This window comes from Lolium rigidum, chromosome 3 (genome assembly GCF_022539505.1).
Source record: "Lolium rigidum isolate FL_2022 chromosome 3, APGP_CSIRO_Lrig_0.1, whole genome shotgun sequence".
Classification (NCBI taxonomy): Eukaryota; Viridiplantae; Streptophyta; class Magnoliopsida; order Poales; family Poaceae; genus Lolium; species Lolium rigidum.
In genome coordinates this window covers 211,636,982-211,655,617 of record NC_061510.1, presented here as the reverse complement: position 1 = coordinate 211,655,617, position 18,636 = coordinate 211,636,982, and the positions used below count along the sequence as shown (strand labels likewise).

The 18,636-nt window shown below is 45.6% G+C and overlaps 2 protein-coding genes across 6 annotated transcripts; one reads left to right on the top strand and one right to left on the bottom strand.

Moving 5' to 3' along the window:
- Window positions 1-2,762: 2,762 nt before the first annotated feature.
- LOC124702966 (LRR receptor kinase SERK2-like) lies at window positions 2,763-13,424 on the top strand. Of its 5 annotated transcripts, none has more exons than XM_047235149.1 (13): window positions 2,764-3,248; window positions 3,390-3,480; window positions 4,087-4,287; window positions 4,810-4,942; window positions 5,226-5,297; window positions 10,413-10,556; window positions 10,623-10,694; window positions 10,837-10,902; window positions 10,998-11,065; window positions 11,155-11,298; window positions 11,407-11,754; window positions 12,264-12,658; window positions 12,952-13,424. In XM_047235149.1, the coding sequence occupies exons 3-13, from the start codon at window positions 4,218-4,220 to the stop codon at window positions 13,273-13,275; spliced, it is 1,836 nt and encodes a 611-aa protein (XP_047091105.1). In that variant the 5' UTR covers window positions 2,764-3,248; window positions 3,390-3,480; window positions 4,087-4,217; the 3' UTR covers window positions 13,276-13,424. The 5 variants fall into 5 exon arrangements, with proteins under 5 accessions (XP_047091109.1, XP_047091105.1, XP_047091107.1 ...); XM_047235151.1 differs by having other exon boundaries at window positions 3,358-3,480; XM_047235152.1 differs by having other exon boundaries at window positions 2,766-3,248; window positions 11,161-11,298.
- Window positions 13,425-15,933: 2,509 nt separating this feature from the next.
- Window positions 15,934-17,611, bottom strand: LOC124696021 (pentatricopeptide repeat-containing protein At4g19890-like). Its single transcript, XM_047228811.1, has 2 exons — window positions 16,328-17,611; window positions 15,934-16,092 (listed from the first exon to the last, which is right to left on the bottom strand). Exons 1-2 carry the CDS (start codon window positions 17,609-17,611, stop codon window positions 16,057-16,059), a joined length of 1,320 nt encoding a protein of 439 aa, XP_047084767.1. The 3' UTR covers window positions 15,934-16,056.
- Between the last annotated feature and the right edge of the window lie 1,025 nt (window positions 17,612-18,636).

Genomic DNA, 18,636 nt, shown 5'->3' with positions numbered 1-18,636 from the left:
CATCTCACTCGCTCTTGTCATATTTTATGCGTTGAGAATCCATACTTATATTTTTCTCTATTCACGGCTCTGGGGCTTGCCTGCTTTTGCAACTATTGCCATCAGTTATGGATTGAGCCGTCTCTTCTTCCGTAGCCTTTCGTATCTAACATGCCAGTGCGTGTTTTCATTTCTCTTGTCCAGTTGTCCCGGGAAGCTAGCAAGAAACCCACAGAGAAGGAACCATGTGATGGATTCAGTTTCTGTGCATCAGAACGTAGGAGCAATTCACTGGAGGACAGGATCACAGGAGAAAACTTTCGGTTGGATGAGACCAGAGGAGGAAGGGTCGCAATATTCTCTCTAGTCCGGGCCGAACCTGTCAAAACTTCCCCTTCAAAAAAAACCTGTCAAAACTTTTGGTTCGATGGAGAAGTGGGTTTGGATGAGGATGCATTTGGAACAATGTGAGGCATCAGAGTAATGGCAACAGAATAGATACGCCCAGCACTAGCTCACTAGACTAGAACTATTATTAACTTTCTTGCATTTCAGCTAAAGATTGTGCTGGGCATTGTTTGGCCTAGTGACCAGGTTGCTTAACCTTCAAACTTTAGTTCTGTGGTCTTGTAGATGACACATACTTGAGCCTATCTGCAAAGTACTCTTTCCTTTTCTTAATTTAATAAATATGCCTTTTCTGTTTCTGCCCAGTAGTTTTTTGTTTATTCTGGATGCATCTAAACTTTATGGAAAATTAATGTTGGGAGACCGAACTATGATGTGTAGGTGTTTATTCTCTACCTATCTTTTTTGCTAATGCTATCTCATATTCAACTTCTGGAAACATTGCTTAGAGGCTACGTATTGGATTCCTGGGATTTTTCAAGCTATACACTGAGCTAGAGAGAGAGAGAGAACATATGGTGTGATCCACTCGACTGACATTTATGCACCCTACTACATGTTGACATCCATAATTGTAGATTAGCTGAAGAACAAATAGGTTGAGTTGCAGACCCCAATGGCTAAAATGAATTGCTGCGAATATTGCTTCTTATCCTGCATTTCCTAAAGTAGAAGAGTGTCCTTTTCTTGATCATTTTGGAAAATTGGCGAAGGAATAAATACAGAGCGAAGAAAATTGGCAAAGGGATTAACTTAACATTTTTTAGAACATGCCTAAGGCACCTTTCCTGTAATTCAAAGAACATGCTGAGTATTTTTTTTTTGTTTTCTTGGACTGGCAGATGTGCAACTTTACTGTATAACCAAAAGTATTTAGATATCCAGATTCAGCTTATAGGTAGAATGATACACGTAGTACTGCACTTTTGATATACAGATATACTTCTATGCACGAAATGGATTTATGAAGTGAAGAGTGGCACATATATACAGACTTTAGCATGCTGGGCAAGAGTCAACCTTCAACAGAATCTCTTTGCTTACACTGCACAATATAGAACCTTCCAACCATATATACATGTCAAGAAAGACAGAGAAAAGGCAAAACTACAAACCAACAATGGCACCTGCAACTTTTTTTTCGAAATGGGGAGCACCCCGGCCTCTGCATCGGTAGATGCACACAGCTTTTTATTATAAAAAAAACATTCATAGTCACCTGCAACTGACCAAAGCAAAACAGGGGGAGTGGGGCAAAATAAAGCAGAACTATGTGCTAACTAATTAAGGATGCGTCACCACCGAAAATGGTGAATGGAACCTGGGTGCGCGCGCACCCATTTACGAAAAGTTCAAAAAATGCTATTTAATAGTTTCTAAAAAATGTGAAGTAAATTTTTGCATGTAGATATTATGTTGATACTTACTCATGTGTGTTTTCACGGAAAAATACCATTGTGTGTGACCTACACAAAAATGACAAAATGCAAATTCCTATTCCTGTGAATAGTACAAATTCCTGTTCACTATTCTCATTTAGACATTTTGTCATTTTTATACAGGCCACACACAATGGTATTTTTTCGTGAAAACTCATACGAGTAAGTATCAACATAATATGTACATGCAAAATTTTACTTCACATTTTTTAAAAACTTTTAAATAGCATTTTTTTTGAACTTTTCGTAAATGGGTGCGCGCGTACCCAGGTTCCATTCCTCCGGGTCGGCGTCACCACTCACTACTACCAGCTAAAACCTAAACTATGGGTTAACACAAATTTTAGTGGGAGAATATAGCATGTTAGTGCTGGAATGGAAATGCAATTAACGAAACCAGTGATTCCCGAATAAGCTATACTCTGGTAACTAATAGGATAGCAACCCGCAAATAGTACTACAAATAATTGAAGGGGAGTAATAGACAAACTGATCATATCCACACTTCTCGTGGTGCCATGGTCATCATGAAAGGCACATCTTGGGAAGATATAACACACTGAGCAGAGGACCATAACCTGTAATTCGTCTATCGCCATTGTCGTTTTAAGATCAGGGAATATATATTGTTCAAGTACGTCAACATCAGCATGAAGGCTCCAACAAATCCACTTGGTTTCTGCAAGAAATTAGTATAGACAGATTAGCTGGTATACTTACTCCAATAACTTATAGAAAACTTTTGCAAAGTAGCATCAACCTAGATATGCTTTAAAGTGTGATAGTGGAGCCTGGCTGAGGGTGTTGCACAGAAAGATGAAGGAACACATGGTGTTTTGGGTAATTATCCCTTGCTTATACTAGTCAGCGGGGAAGGGGAGCACAGTCTCCTTAAGCAGATTTGAGGCTCTAACTCCATAATTTTAGTTTCAACACTCTACGCTGATACCTAAATGCTCAGCTGGCTCTTCCTACAAAACCATATGCCGAAAGATAGCATGGCTGGCCCCTCTAAATGTTATGGAATTTCGAAGATCTACTAGTCAGCTATTTAACTAGGGTAAAGCTCTAACGGAAAACTTTCGGTGCCCAAACAGTGACCACTGACCAGAGTGCATTTCAGCCATTGGATCGCCAGTAGATGGCCCAGATCAACTGTGCACCGGCGAGTCCATGAGGCATTCGATCTGAGATGTCCGTTGCGAGATACGATGAGATGAACGGACTTCATCGCTTATTCCTTCACGAAGCACTCTGTTAAGTTTCACCCACTCAAGTCAAATGCATGTGTGGGAGTCCAGTACTACACTTCCCTCTGAGCTCAGAGCTCAGACTCAGTGTCTTCTTCTAAGATACACCTGAAATAAGAAAGGTCAAAGGATTTCAGGAGCACCACATGCTTCTGTCTGTCTCTCTTCTCCTGTAAGTTCTCCTTCCATGTACACATGGTTAACTTCTGAATCTGCCTCTTCTTTGCTTCACTTGATTGCTTTCCTTCCTTTAGACTGACCGTTGTGTGTTCTTCTCTGAGGTTGTCTGGTCTCTTGCTTCCCTTGTGTGCAGGGAAGGGATGAATTGGGGAGGTTTTTTTTTGCTCAAGCACTCAGGTGCAGTAGATTATGTTCAGAAGCCTCCACCTGAAGAACCAGAATTAGTAGGAAACTGAAAACAGAGTCCATTTTAGATATCATGAATCTTTATGCTCAAATTCTTAATAAGTATACTAAGAACAGGCTGTGAAGTTGGGGAAATTGCAATGTTATTGCCAAAACTTAAACTCATTTTATTTTTTTCTCAACTTCTCTCCCCATATATCAAGATGCTTATAACAATGGGTCATAACAAAAATAAATTAAAAAATAAAATTATGTGTGTCGTGTACTGCGGCATGTAAATAAGATACAACATATCTGTTGTGGCGTTCACTAAAAACTGCATAGGGCCCAAGTGGGTACCTTTATTCCAGCAGTAGCATCATTTATTTCAAAACAATAGTTACTGGGTCATGGTGTCTCATCTTTATATTCGATAGTCTCACTGGATCCAATCTATGGACTTGAGATGGAAATGATAATTTGTAACTGAAACCAATTTTCATCATTGCAATTAGGATTTCATTAACCTGAATCTTCCTTCCTGTTTTTCAGTTGTAGGTTCTTGTCAGACTTCTCTCTGAACATTGTTGTCTTGCTGCTTTGTGTGTTCCATTCTTCTCAGTTCGCTCTGCTGGTCTTCTCACACACTTTATTTTGCTATTCAGTAATGCGGCTACCTGGCACTAATTCAGATTAAACTGATCCTTCTGTGTTCCATCAAGCACAAATTCAGAATAAATCGAGCAGTGTTTGTGCTCCCGAAAAACAAAACAAACGGAAAATAGTTTCAGAAAGCATGAAGTTAGTAGCTTTCGGATTAGTTTTATTGGGGTGCCTCCAATCTTTGGCAGCTCCTGACCGCCAAGGTAAATCCCTTATATTTTGATATATATTTAAATATCTTTGCCACATCAGATATTACTTTACATGGTCAGCATTAGGTTATTTCATATTTAATTGGAATATTTTACTGCGAACTATTGATTATTTCTATTTGACTAGACTATCAGTTGGAGATTTGCTTCCCTGTCTTATAAATTATAATTAGCCAAGTATGTTTCATATAAACAGTATAATTACCATAGTAATCCTATGGAATGTGTTGTAAATGTGGCCTAAAATTGAGCTACTAATACACCAGTGCTGGCTAGTGGATATCAACCACTCCTTCAATTGCTTAGTAGATTTTCAGTTCTATTCCTAGGGAGCATAAAACTGTAAAAGCACTTCTCATCAAATATTAAATATTTAATTGTTTTAATGAATTGGATTACTTTTGGTTTGCATCAGTTAGGATCCAGATTGCAAGTGAAACACTGAACATATACATTCTCTTGTATTTAGTGCCTACCTCATAATCTTGCAAACAAAATGACTTTTTTTCTCAGTCATAGCACTGCATGAAATAAGGATGATGCTCACCGACAGCCGCGGTGTTTTGAAAGACTGGAATGATAATCAAGTTAGCCCCTGCTACCTTGCTAATGTTAGATGTGATCAACACGGCGACGTTATTGGAATGTAAGTGAAAGAATTCATCTCAAGTACTTTAAAAAAAAATACACTCTGGCCTATGAGCATAGTGAAATCTTCACTACTTCTACTAAATAATTTTTGAAATGCTTGATACCAACCTCTAATTAGAACCCTTGAAAGCCTCTCATCAGAAAACAAGGGTTTCACTTCGGCAGCACATTCTTCATGATCAACTCATTCATCCTTTTACTATTATAATACAGTTCTCTGTAGCAATTTACTCATGTTCAGGTGACTACATGCTAGTTTCTCATTTCCAAATTTGCAGAACTTTGAGCTCGTCAGGATTAAGTGGAGTCTTGTCGCCCAGCATTGCAACGATAACAACTTTACAGCAGCTGTAAGTTCAGTTATCTATGTTGTGAATAGGCAACTAGTATTCACTGGGGGCCAAAGGCTACTACATGTACATGTGTTACAATATGCAGGAAGCCCCTCATACACTGGGAATATACACTAAAGGGATCTATACATCACTAACACCCCCCTCAAACTCACGGTGGATCAACAACACTGAGTTTGGAGAGAAAGAACCCATGCTGTGCTCTAGTCTGGGCCTTCGTGAAGAAGTCGGCAAGCTGTAGCTCGGAAGGCACAAACTGAAGAGCCATAACCTCATCCTGCACAACATTACGCACAAAGAAGGCATCAACGCCAATGTGTTTGGTGAGCTCGTGCTTCACCGGATCACGCGCAATGCTGATGGCACCATTACTGTCAGATAAGAGAGGAGTCGGGGCGTCAGCAGAAACACCAAAGTCCTCCAGTAACTAGCGTAACCAAGTCATCTCTGCCGTCAGGAGAGCCATCGCTCGCAACTCAGCCTCGACACTCGTACGAGAGACGAAGACACAGTAGGCAGAAAGAGACTTGCGATCCGATGGATCACTAGCCCATGTAGCATCTGAGTAGGTCTGGAGCTGTAAGGAGCTAGAGCGAGGAAAGAAAAGACGACGGGAGATAGTGCCACGAAGATAACGGAGGACACGAAGGAGATGACTATAGTGGACACTAGTGGGAGCAGATGTGGACCGGGTATGAGATGTTAGGACGGGTGACAGCAAGGTAGACAAGGCTCCCAACCAAGTGACGATAGCGAGTCGGATCCAGAAGAGGATCACCATCAGTAACACGGAGATGGACATTGAGCTCCATAGGAGTCTCTACAGTGCGCTCATCACCAAGGGCGGCACGAGTGAGAAGATCCTGAATATACTTCTCCTGGGAGATATAGAAGCCATCGGAGGTAGAAGAAATCTCAATCCCAAGAAAGTAGTGAAGAGGACCAAGATCAGTCATGAGGAACTGATCACGAAGACGGACCTTGACAAAGGCAATGTACTCAGGGTCGTCACCTGTGATGATCATGTCATCGACATAAAGAAGGAGAGTCCAACCACGAGAAGATGTGTGGACAAAGAGCGCAGGATCATGGGCGCTGGGGACAAAACTTGCAGAGGTCACCACAGAGGCGAAACGCTGAAACCAGGCGCGAGGGGCTTGCTTAAGGCCATAGAGAGAGCACCTGAGACGACAGACCATGCCATCGGGAATAGAGTACCCAGGAGGTGGCTGCATGTATACCTCCCCACGTAACTCACCGTTAAGAAAAGCAGTCTGCACATCAAGCTGAGAGACAGACCAGTGACGAACAAGAACAACGGCAAGAAGAGTACGAACAGTGGTCATGTGAGCCACTGGAGCAAAGGTCTCGTCGTAGTCACGGCCATGCTCCTGCTGAAAGCCACGAGCCACAAGACGAGCCTTGTAGCGCTCAAGAGAACCATCGGAGCGAGTCTTGATCTTGTAGACCCACTTGCAGGTGATGGGACGAACAGAGGGAGGAGTGACAACATCCCAGGTGCCAGTACGCTCGAGGGCAGCAATCTCCTCAGCCATCGCTAGCTGCCATTCGGGATGAGCAACAACATCCCGAGAAGAGGTCGGCTCAAGAACAACAGCTGTAGTGAGTGGGAGAATAGCGATCAGGAGGAGGACGAGGACGAGCACGAAGATGATGAGGCGGCTCGGGTGGAGAGGGCATGTCACCAGAGGTGGAGGGCATGTCAGGAGGAGCATCATCAGCCTCACGTGGTCGACGGGAGTAGTGAAAAGGGTAAGGAGGGACCACCGTAGGCGAGGAAGGTGACATGGGAGAGGAAGGTGTGGAGGGTGGGGAAGATGGTGAGGGAGGAGAGGTGGGTCTGGTGGGTGAAGGAGTAGAAGGTGGTGAGAGACTCGGCGGAGCAGGGACCTGAGGCACAGGAGGAGGTGAGTCAGGGAACATGAGAAAAGAGATATCATCCACCAAGAAGGAAGAGGAGGAGGGACGCAGGTAGAAGGGACGGGACTCCAATAGGATCCCAACACTTATATCCCTTGTGCTCAGGACTGTAGCCAAGAAAGACACTCAACAGATTGAGCAGTCAGCTTGGTGCGTTCGCGTGGAGCAAGAACATAGCAAACGCAACCAAAAATACGAAGGGTCGAATAGTCAGGAGCGTGGCCAGTAAGACGCTCAAGAGGCACCCTGCAGGGCCGTGGAGGGCTGAAGGTTGATGAGATAGGTGGAAATAGACACAGCCTCAGCCCAGAAGTGAGGAGGAAGAGAGGCAGAGATCATCATCGCATGAGCCGTCTCAAGCAGGTGGCGATGCTTGCGCTCAGCCACACCATTTTGGGCATGAGCACCAGGGCAGGAGAACTGGGCAAGAGTGCCCTGCTCAGTAAGGAAACCACGCAACAGCTGGGAGATATACTCACCAGCAGAATCAACCCGAAATACACGAATAGGCGTGGAAAACTGAGTATGGACCATGGCAGCAAAACGCTTATATATCGAGAGAACCTCGCGACCAGAAGTCATAAAGTAGATCCAAGTGTGGCGAGAGAAGTCATCGATAAAAATAACATAGTAGCGTTGGCCCCCCTTGGAAGCAAAGGGAGCCGGACCCCATACATCAGAATGAACCAAATCAAAAGGACGCTGAGATACAGACTCACTAGTAGGATAAGGTAACTAATTCTGTTACCAAGCCTACAGCCCTAACAACCATGAAGCGAGACATCTCCTGAGACAGACCCCAGAAGACCTCGACGAAGTAAAGACGAGAAGCGAGAACCACAAAGATGACCAAGACGATGATGCCACTGCTGAAAGGAGGCGGTAGTGGAAGCAGCAAGCACACGTGGTGCAGTCGGTGAAGTGGTAGAAGAAGGAACATGAAGCCAGTCAAGCTCCCAAAGTCCCTGAGAATCACGGCACCGAGGGCCAGCCCCAACCAGTGCCCGGATGTGAGTGTCCTGAACAGAACAAGAATCAACATCAAGAATGACCCGACAACCAGAATCAGTGAGTTGAGCAACGGAAAACAAGTTCATGGTAAGGCGGGGAACATGAGAAACATCAGGAACGGAAAAGGAGGGAGTAGAAAGAGTACCACGACTAGCAACAGGAAGAGAAGTACCATCAGCAGTAAGAACATGAACAGGAAGAGGGAGAGATCGAAGAGAAGAAAGAGAGGAAGAATCAAGGGACATGTGGAAAGAAGCTCCAGAATCCAGAACCCACGAGGATGTACCTGACTGTGTAGAGGAACCAGCCACAGAGGCAGCAGTACCCATCAAAGCAGAGCCAGAGGAGGCAAGGAGGCGCTGAAGCCTCGCAATATCCTGCTCAGTGAAGCCGGTGGTGATAGGCGCTGAAGGTGGAGCACATGGAGGCACTCCTCACTGCTTCTGATAGCAGTCGGACTCAAGGTGACCAGGCCTCCAACACTGAGTGCAGAACCGAGGAGGACGAGGGCGACCCCCACCGCGAGAGGGCCGAGCTCCTCCAGTAGCAGCAGGCACTGGTGTAGGTAGAAGCGGCGGTGCTGGTGTAACCGGTACTCGAGCAGCAAGAACAGAAGGTGTCCCAAGTAGACCAGCACCACACAGACGAGTCTCCTCAACACGGAGCTCAGTCAACACCTCTGAGAGAGGAACACGGCCCCGAGCAAACAACTGGGCACGACGGGGCTCAAACTCTGGATGAAGTCTAGACAGGAACTCATGGATCCTCTAAAAATCCATATCTGAACGTACTATCCGGCAACACTGACAAGTACCACAGATAGCACTGCGAAGGGAGTCAAGCTGGCTCTAGATAGCCGCACTCTGGGTGTAGTACTCATCAACAGTAAAGTCACCCTGCTGAAGATCATGCTCCTGACGCAACACAGAGAATCCCCAGAAGGTTGATAGCGCTGACAAAGGTAAGACCACATCTCAGCAACAGTACCCAGGCCCATAAACTCAGAAGCAAACTGTGGTTGAACACTCTGAGAAAGAACGGCAGCAGCTCTAGCATCCTCATCACACCACTGAGTAAAAGCAGCCAAACTATCACGGTAGGAGCCAAGAGCCTCTGAATAAACAAGTACCTGCTCCTCATATGCCTCATCAGCAGCAGCCTCGGCAGACTTGGCTGCATCCCGATCAGCCTGAGTAGCATCATCAGCAAGGCCTGTGGCACTGACGGCGGGGTAGGAGGCACAGGAGCAGTGGGATGTGGCGGACAAGAGACCTTGCAGGTAAGAAGACCCCACAGCCGAAGACCACGCATGTGAATGCGCATAAAGGCAGCAAACTCTCCATAGTTGGTACCATCAAAGATGACTAGGCATCGTGGGATACTACATAGCCAGACGAAGAGGATGCCATCTTGCTCTTTCTCCGTTTTTTTAGATCTGGATCTGGCAACCAGAGGCAGAGCTGGCCGGGTCGAGCTTTACCACGGGCGGCCGGAGGAGAGCCGGCCGGGGCAAGGCCAGCCGGAGGAAAGCCGGCCGGGGTAAGGCCAGCCGGAGGGGGGGCGGCCGGAGGCAGGGGCTGCCGGCCGGAGACTTGGTTGGCCGGGGCGGTGCCGGCCAGAAGCGGACGGGGCAGGGCCTGCCGGCGGCTGGGGCGGCCGGGACGGGGCCTGCAAGGCCGGCCGGAGGCGGAGAGCAGCGGTGGCCGACAGGATCCGGCAGGTTGAGCCCAATTTGAAGCTCTGGAACCGACAGAAATGGCCAAAAAAATTGGAAATCAACTCGATCCCGACGAGAACGGGAGAGGAAGAAGGAAGTGGAGCAGCGGCGGCTGGAAAGATCATCGGCGGCGGCGCGGATCAAGCACGGAGTTGCAGCGTGCAAAGAGATAAACCTAGAGCTCTGATACCATGTTGTGAATAGGCAACTAGTATTCACTAGGGGCCAAAGGCCAGTACATGTACATGTGTTGCAATATGCAGGGGAGCCCCTCATACACTAGGGGAATATACAGTAAAGGGATCTATACGTCACTAACAATCTACTCTGCAACTATGTTGTATTTCAAGATCACACTTTACAAGAAAGAGTCTAATCAAACATGCATCTCACTTTTCCTTCCAAAAGGGATGACTTTCTGATTATTACATACTTGTTTTCAGGTTATTGGACGGTAACAGCATAACAGGAGGAATTCCACAAGAGCTAGGGAACCTATCAAATTTAATGACTCTAAAACTTGGAAGAAATAAATTAAATGGCTCGATACCTGAATCTGTTGGACTTCTTTCAGAGCTCCAAAATCTGTAAGTGAGCCCATAACTCGTGTTATCATGGCTGAAGAACAGCTCTAACACTGATATCTTGGACAGGGATCTAAGCCAAAATTTGTTGATTGGCAACATTCCAAGCTCTTTGTCAAATCTTTCATCATTGAACAATATGTAAGTTGGATATTGGTGCTGATTTATCCATAAAACTTGTGCAACAGTGAATGTCACCAACAATATTCATTATTACTACTTTTTCACATAAATAAAAGACAGCTCTATTATCTTATGATATATGATAACTCGTGTTTTGCAGCAATCTTGCATATAACAATCTTAGCGGTGAAATACCAGAACAGCTACTTCAGGTGTCCCAATATAAGTACGTATATCTTTAGTATTTAAATTATGTTATACAAACAATTTCATGTGTACCACTTTACAGTTTACATAATAATTGAAATTAAGTTTTTCCAGCTATACAGGCAATCATTTTAATTGTGACCAGCACTTAACTTCATGTGCGGGAGGCACTAATAAGACAGGTGATTTAGATAGCCACATAGCAATATATATTGAACCCTACATCTGTAAAAAAAAAACATATATTGTCAAACTAAATGATCGGTAATAGCAACAGGTGGATCAAGGAACTCCAGACTCAAGGTGATTATTGGAAGCATTGGTGGAGCAGTCACACTGATTGTGTTTGTAGTTCTATTTCTGCTATGGTGGCAAAGAATGCGCCACCATCCTGAAATATACATTGATGTTGCAGGTTCATTCAGCAAGATCACTACAAATTTTTTTCGAATTTATATCATAATTAAAATTTCAATGATGACGAACATTTTCCATGATTTGAACCATTTGCTTCAATTTTTAGGTCAGCATGACCACAGCCTAGAGTTTGGGCAGATAAAGCGTTTCTCGTGGCGAGAACTCCAGATTGCAACCAATAATTTCAGTGAGCTAAATGTTCTTGGCAAGGGCGGTTTTGGTAAAGTGTACATAGGAGTGCTTCCAGGTCCAGACGGTAAGAACGTTGCAGTCAAACGACTGTTTGAAGTGGGAAGCCCTGAAGGTGAAATGGCTTTCCTCAGAGAAGTGGAATTGATAAGCATTGCTGTGCATAAGAACATATTAAGATTAATAGGGTTCTGCACAACGCCGACAGAGCGGCTCTTGGTATACCCTTTCATGGAGAACCTGAGTGTTGCTTCCCGTTTAAGAGGTACTAAGATAACCTCTTCATCATTATAAAAGTCTATTAATATTTCTATTTAATTGGTCTTTGTTTAGGTGTGTCAGGTGGGTTGACGTATGCAATTGTGTTGTATCAGTTAGTGTAGACCAGAAACTAGAGTGCAGGTTGTAAATGTTCAGTAAGTGAGAAAATAGATATTATGAAGTACTACATCAGTTCCTAAATATAAAAAGTTTTGGTAGGTAGGTAGGGGTGTGCAAAATCCCACACCGTACAAACCGGGGAATTCATTCTTCTTCACAAAATCAACCTCAACTTCGAGTTTAGTGCAAAAAAACTGAACTAGCAAAAATCGGTCAAACCGTGAGACCGTATTTGTCCACCCCTATTGGTAGGCTATGTTAGAACAGAGGTATATTAAATTATCTCTAAGTTCTATACCGGACATTTGTTTCATTATATGTTTTTTAGGATAATACTATATCATATAATTCATTTGTGCAACACTACTGCTAATGGAACTTAAACAATTCCAGATATAGAACTTAATGAACAAACATTAGATTGGCCAACAAGAATGAGAATCGCACTTGGTGCTGCCCGTGGTTTGGAATATCTTCATGAGCACTGCAACCCCAAAATCATCCACCGTGATGTCAAGGCCGCCAATGTCCTACTTGACGGGAAGTTTGAAGCAGTCATAGGAGACTTTGGGCTGGCGAAGATGATGGACATGGGGAGAAACACAGTGACAACGGGGGTCCGCGGGACAATGGGCCACATAGCTCCTGAGTACTTTAAGACGGGAAGGCCATCAGTGAAGACAGACATATTTGGATATGGTGTCATGTTATTAGAGATTGTGACAGGTGAGCGTGCAATTTTCCCCGACTTCATGGAAGGAGCTGGTGAGGTCATGCTCATTGATCAAGTAAGATAGTACTACTTTACTGAACTGTTGTTTATAAGTAACCAAGTAAAGATTATATTGCATGATGTTTCTGAAATCTTATGAAACTAGAGTAACCAAAAGCATTCTGATGTAGCCATTCTTTCTCACCTTAATAACTAATATGGGCAGCAGTTTGGTGCTTAAATATGAGCACTATGCAATATGTTTAGGCTTGTGGTATGAACAATGAAATTTCCTTGCATTTTCTACTAATATCTTGGCTTGCATACTCACATGGTTGACTCATATGAGATTGACTAATTAATCTGAAGGTGAAATTGATGATGCAAGAAGGGCGATTGGAAGAAATCATAGACCGCAATATAAACTGTGGATATGACTCTCAAGAGCTAGTAAAAATTATCCAAGTAGCACTCCTCTGCACCCACATTAACCCTGGTCAACGCCCTGCTATGTCGGAAGTTGTGCATATGCTGGAAGGAAATATTGTGCTGAAAGATCGGTGGGAGGAGTGGCAGCAAGCTGAGCTTACCCGCCGGAAGCAGTATGAGAATAACCAGCACCGCAAATTATTCAGCTTCAGTGAAGAATCACTCAACATCCATGAAGCCGTTGAGCTATCTGGTGGCAGATGAGCTGCAAGAATATCTAAACATAACATGGTTTCACTTGCCTCTTCGTTAGAAAGAGGAAATATCAGAACTCAGAAATGTTTTTGCAGATATTATCTATCAGGAATACTCAAAAGAATTGGGAAGAAAATGCAAGCGGGTTTATAGAATCATTGATACTTTGATAGCACTATTTATAAGTAACTGCACATAGTATGTGGTGCTGTTAACACAGTGTTGTACTGTTGTGCTTCTACATCTAGCTCACACATTACTAACCTATGTATAGTTGATTTTATCTGTGTGCACATGTCTTGCACATGAAATTTTCTGATATGTGTATGACTATAGTTGCTTGTTAGATAAGCCCAGTATATAATTTCTTGAAAAGTTTAGTCAAAATTCCATCATGCATCTTTCAAAATCCTTTGATTTCGAAATGGGAACTTGTCCCAGCCTCTGCATCAATTGATGCATACGGCTTTTTATTAACCTTATTACTTTTTATTAATCTTTCAAAATCCTAACTAGAGATAAATAAACTGACAAACAATAGCCTAAGAGAACTGCACAGCAATGTTTTCCACAAAGGAAAATCTGGAATTTTAAGGGTGATTGGAGCAATGAAGGTGACCATCAATGAAGATAAAACCAACAAACAAGAATCAAGATATTATTTATTAGTTATTAATTATTATACAAGGGAACATGTGTAAATACAAGCAATGGTCATATGGAGCTCAACACCAAACATGTACAGTGAGAACACATAAAAGGAGGTCAGTACATGAGAAAGAATCAAAGAAATCTCCACTTCAGTCACCAACTGTGGCGCAGATGACACTGTATAATCAACATGATTGCTTAGGCACTACTAGTTTCCTTAAATACCAGCAAGCATCAAGATTTTCCTGACAAAGGCATGAATTCCCGGAGTTATGAGCACCATCATCTGCTTTGGCCAGTTTTCAGGTCGTACTTTCATTCAAAGAGACTTCTCAGGATATTATTTGCAACTGTTAGATATTTTAACTAGCCCGCTCCCAATTTTTGCAGCAGATTTTCTGATGTCCAACTAGCTTGACATTGAGAATTAGGATAAGAGCCCTAGCAGGAAACAAGCATCCAAACCCCAGGTACACGCGGCTCAACTGTTGTCATATCTGGGATAATTAAGAACGATGAAAGAAACCAACATCAGCAATGAGCATGGTTCAGATAAGAAGCATCAGGTCTGCAGAAAGTACAAAAAAATCAGGAAAACTATGATGTTCAACGTTCAAATCCGCAGTGCAACTATGTTGAACAAATCATATTTGCATTTACAAACACAACTACCCTAAAAAAAACCTTTGTCTAATCAGGTCTGCGGAAAGTAGAACAAAAAACAGAAAACTACGACATGTATTGTTCGAATCTGCAGTTCAATTATGTTCATGAATGATATTTGCATTTACAAGCAAAACTATCCTAAAACAACTTTGCCTTAAGTAATATAGGATGAACAAGGAAGCCATGAAGAAAACATGGTCATGAAATAAAAGCTACTCCCTCTGTTCCTAAATATAAGACGTTCTGTCAGTTTATAAAGTTTGCGAACCCATCTGCGTATCAGAGCCTTCATATTGTTTGCGAACTATGTGGTGCCAAAAAAACATGCAATTCAGACAACAACACAGAGAAACAATATACACTAGTAGGAATATCATAGGATAAAGTTTGCGAACCCATCTGCGTATCAGAGCCTTCATATTGTAGAAAATGTGTGACCTGTCAGTGAAGAAACTCACTACTGTGAATAAGGATAACATGAAATTAGATCTTGAGAAGCATAGAGGCTATAGAAGAGCAGAGATAACCTTCATATAGCAGGCATATGGATTTTTTTGAATATCTCCAACATAGACTTGTTCTCCTGTACAGACAGAAATTCTTAAATCTAGTGTCAAATTAAAATACAGTTGATGGTGGTGGACTATCAGTTGCCCCAGAATAAGCAACAACCTTCTTTCTTTTCACATGTTTATGCACACGCCATTTATGTCATCAAGCAGTTCTCAGTTTCTCACCCAGTACACTGACAAAAATCAGGTCACATAGACCTTGGCCTGGAAATCATATAAGACCAGTGAGTATGCAAAAGCCGAACTTTGAGCAGCTAATATTGAGAAATAACTTTCGAAGGAGTCATGGCACATATAAGAAAATCATACAATTTTACAATCATTTGATTAGCATTGCAACCGCTGAAGAACAATGAGCACCTCCTGTAGAATATTTCTTACATATCAGTGCAAGCTATTGGATTGCTCTTCCAATATTCGTAATTAAGCTAGACTACAGCATTGTTTTCTTGAAAGCTGGTGATTCTTTTCGAGATCTTATCAGATACTTCAGAAGCTAGGGCGTATCTATTGTTGGTGTAGCATGAATTAATGAAGCCAGTATAAGTCACATGGTCAACAGCCCAATCCTTGTCCAAAGCACGTTTCAGGAAAAGACTTGCATCATCCACATTTCCTGCAGCACTGAGCTTTCTAACTAGCACGCTTATTGTGTGAGTCTGTCGCCGTTTATCCAATCTATCCAATATCGATACAGCAACACTTGTCTTCTCTCTCCTGCAATATTCAAAAGCTAAAGTGACAGGAGTTACTTCACATGGAACCAAACATTTATCAAGCATGCCCTCGTATAATGACCGAGCTTCCTCTAGCCTCGATTCCTTGCAGAACCCACTTATTAGAGCACCATAAGTTATAGAATCAGCGAGGCATCCATTTTGAACCATTCTCTCAAAGACCCTCAAAGCTGATGTTGATTTGCCAACTTTACAATAGCCTGCAATCATTGAGGTATAAGTTTGTGTGGTTGGCACTAATTGTATCGCAAGACACTTGTCAAACAGCTTTTGGCTTTCTTCCATTTGTCTCTGCTGACAATATGTAGCTATAAGGGTGGTGTATGTTTCTATATCAGGATGGCAACCATTTTCCACCATCCGGTTGAACAAATCTAGAGCATATGTTATGTGACCTTGTTTGCAGTGTTGAGTTATCAGTATAGTATATGTCACCTTATCAAGCTCAAGCCCTTGACTAGTGGCCCTCCGGAGCACCTTGTAGGCCTCTTGAATTTTACCTTTCTTGCAGAGGCCATCAATGACAGCATTGTATGTGTAAATGTTGGGCAGGAAGCCTTCACTAGTCATCTTACTCATCAGCTCAAAGGCACGATCAAAGCTGCCTCCTTTGCAGTGCCCACTAATAAGCGTAGTGTATGTGTTTGTGTTTGGCGCCAACTCCTGCTCAACCATCCTTCCCAGCAGCATCTCAGCTCGAGCAAGCTTGCCCTCTTTACAGTACCCTCCAATCATCACAGTGTATGTATGCACGTTCGGCTTGTATGAACTACTCTTGATGAGCTTCAAGAAAAGCCGGAACGCCCTCTCCGTCCACCCAATCTTACAGAGCCCGTCAATCAACGACGTGTGTGTGTACACATTCGGCTTCAACCCTTTTCTGACCATCTCCTCCAGTACATGGAACGCCTGCTTGACGTGTCCTTTTTTACACAGACCATCAATCCACGCGGTGTAATTGACCACATTGGGTGGTGTTCCCATCTCCAGCATCCTCCTGAAGAACTCGGACACATCCCTGAATCGCCCCTTCTTGCAGAAGGTCCGCACGAGCACCGTGCATGTCGCATTGTCCAGGCAGAACCCCTGCTCCCACATTGCTGTCAGCAAGGCGTCCACCTCCTCCACCTGGCCTCCCCTGCAGCACCCCAAGACCAGCGCCCGGAAGCTGCGAGCGTCGGGGCACACCCCGCCGCGCGTCACCATTCCATTGAACACCTTGCGCGCATAGACAAAGTTCCCGGTGTCTAGCCCAGCTGTGAGGATCCAGTTGGCTGTTTCGACGCAGAATGGCAGACCGTGGCTGCGCATCTCGAAGACCATGTCCGCGGCCTCCGGGAGCCGACCTGCCTCGCCGAAGGCGGCGACCATCCGGCGCATGGCCTCGTGCGCCATGGGGAGGCTGCTCCTCGCGACGAAGGTGGTCGCGGCGGTGACGTAGAGGCGCATGAGCTGGCGCACGTCTGAGCGGGACGCCAGGCGGCGGAAGAGCGCGAGTGCCGCCGCGGAGCCATCGGAATCGGCGACGGAGGAGAGCGCCACGATGGCATCGTCGGGCGCGAGCGCGCCCGGGTCGTGGTCGCCGAGCGAGGAGATGCGGGAGGTGGCATCGGAGGTAGGAACGGGAGGTGGAGGCGGGGCATTGGATGTGGTAGCGGTGGAGAAGGACGAGAACTTGGGGATGAGGCGGCCATGGCGATGGCGAGAGAGCGTCTGCATGGACTCCTGCTGCAGATGCTCACTTCCTCTTTCGAAAATGGTTTCAAAGACTCTCCAAAGAATTCTTGGCGATATGAGGTGTCCTCCAGAGTCTAAGGGCATCTCCAACGGGGCGACCCATCCCGCGCCCGCGCGTTCGGATGGGTCGAGCCGGACAAAAATGCGGCCTAACGTGGGGACGCACGGACGCACCGCAAAAGCGGATGGCCGCGGCGTCCGGAACGACGCAAATCCGGCCCAAATCTGGGCCGGGTTTGCGTGGCTGCGGATGGCACGCGGCGTCCTCGCGTGTCCGCCTGGTCCGCCTGGCTCGCCCACATATCGGTGCCCCAGTCCTATTAAATGTGGACTGGGGAGGGGGACTGTCCCTATCCAGTCCCCACTATCCACTCCGGCCGCACGCGCGAGCTCGAAGCTTCCGCGCCGCCATGGCCCCGAAGCGTGAGTTCGCGCCGTCCGCCAACGACCACGAGACCGGCGCCGGCCGGCCGGCCGCGCCGCCGGCGTTCGCCATGGGGCCGCCGGCGACGCCCAGACGCGACCGGATCTACGTCACCGTAGCGGTGGCGCGGATGTTCCGGGACGCCGGCGTCCCAATGCCGTGGGGGACGTGCACCCCCCCACGGCTGGCACCTGAGCCCAGATCGGGTTCCGATGCCTCCCATCCCGGCGTCAGGCCGCGCCCGCGTCGCGGAGATCCGGAGGCGCCGCGCGCAGCTGCTGGCGGACCTCCAGGAGGAGCCCGCGTACGGCGACGCAAGTCCCAACTGGGACTTGTGGTTCGAGGTGGAGCACGATGCGCGCCGGCACACGTGCTTCACGTCGGCGACGGTGCGGCCTCGCGCGCGCCGCGCGCACACCGCAAGGCGGGCAGGCCGCGCGCCCGGCGGCCCGTACATCGACGAGCCCGAGCCGCAGCCCCGCGCAGCGAGGAGGATGAAGACGACCCGGAGGCGCGGGCGGCGCTCGCGGCGTCCCGCGAGCAAGTGCGACCTCGACGAGCTGGCCAAATGGCCGCACCTCGC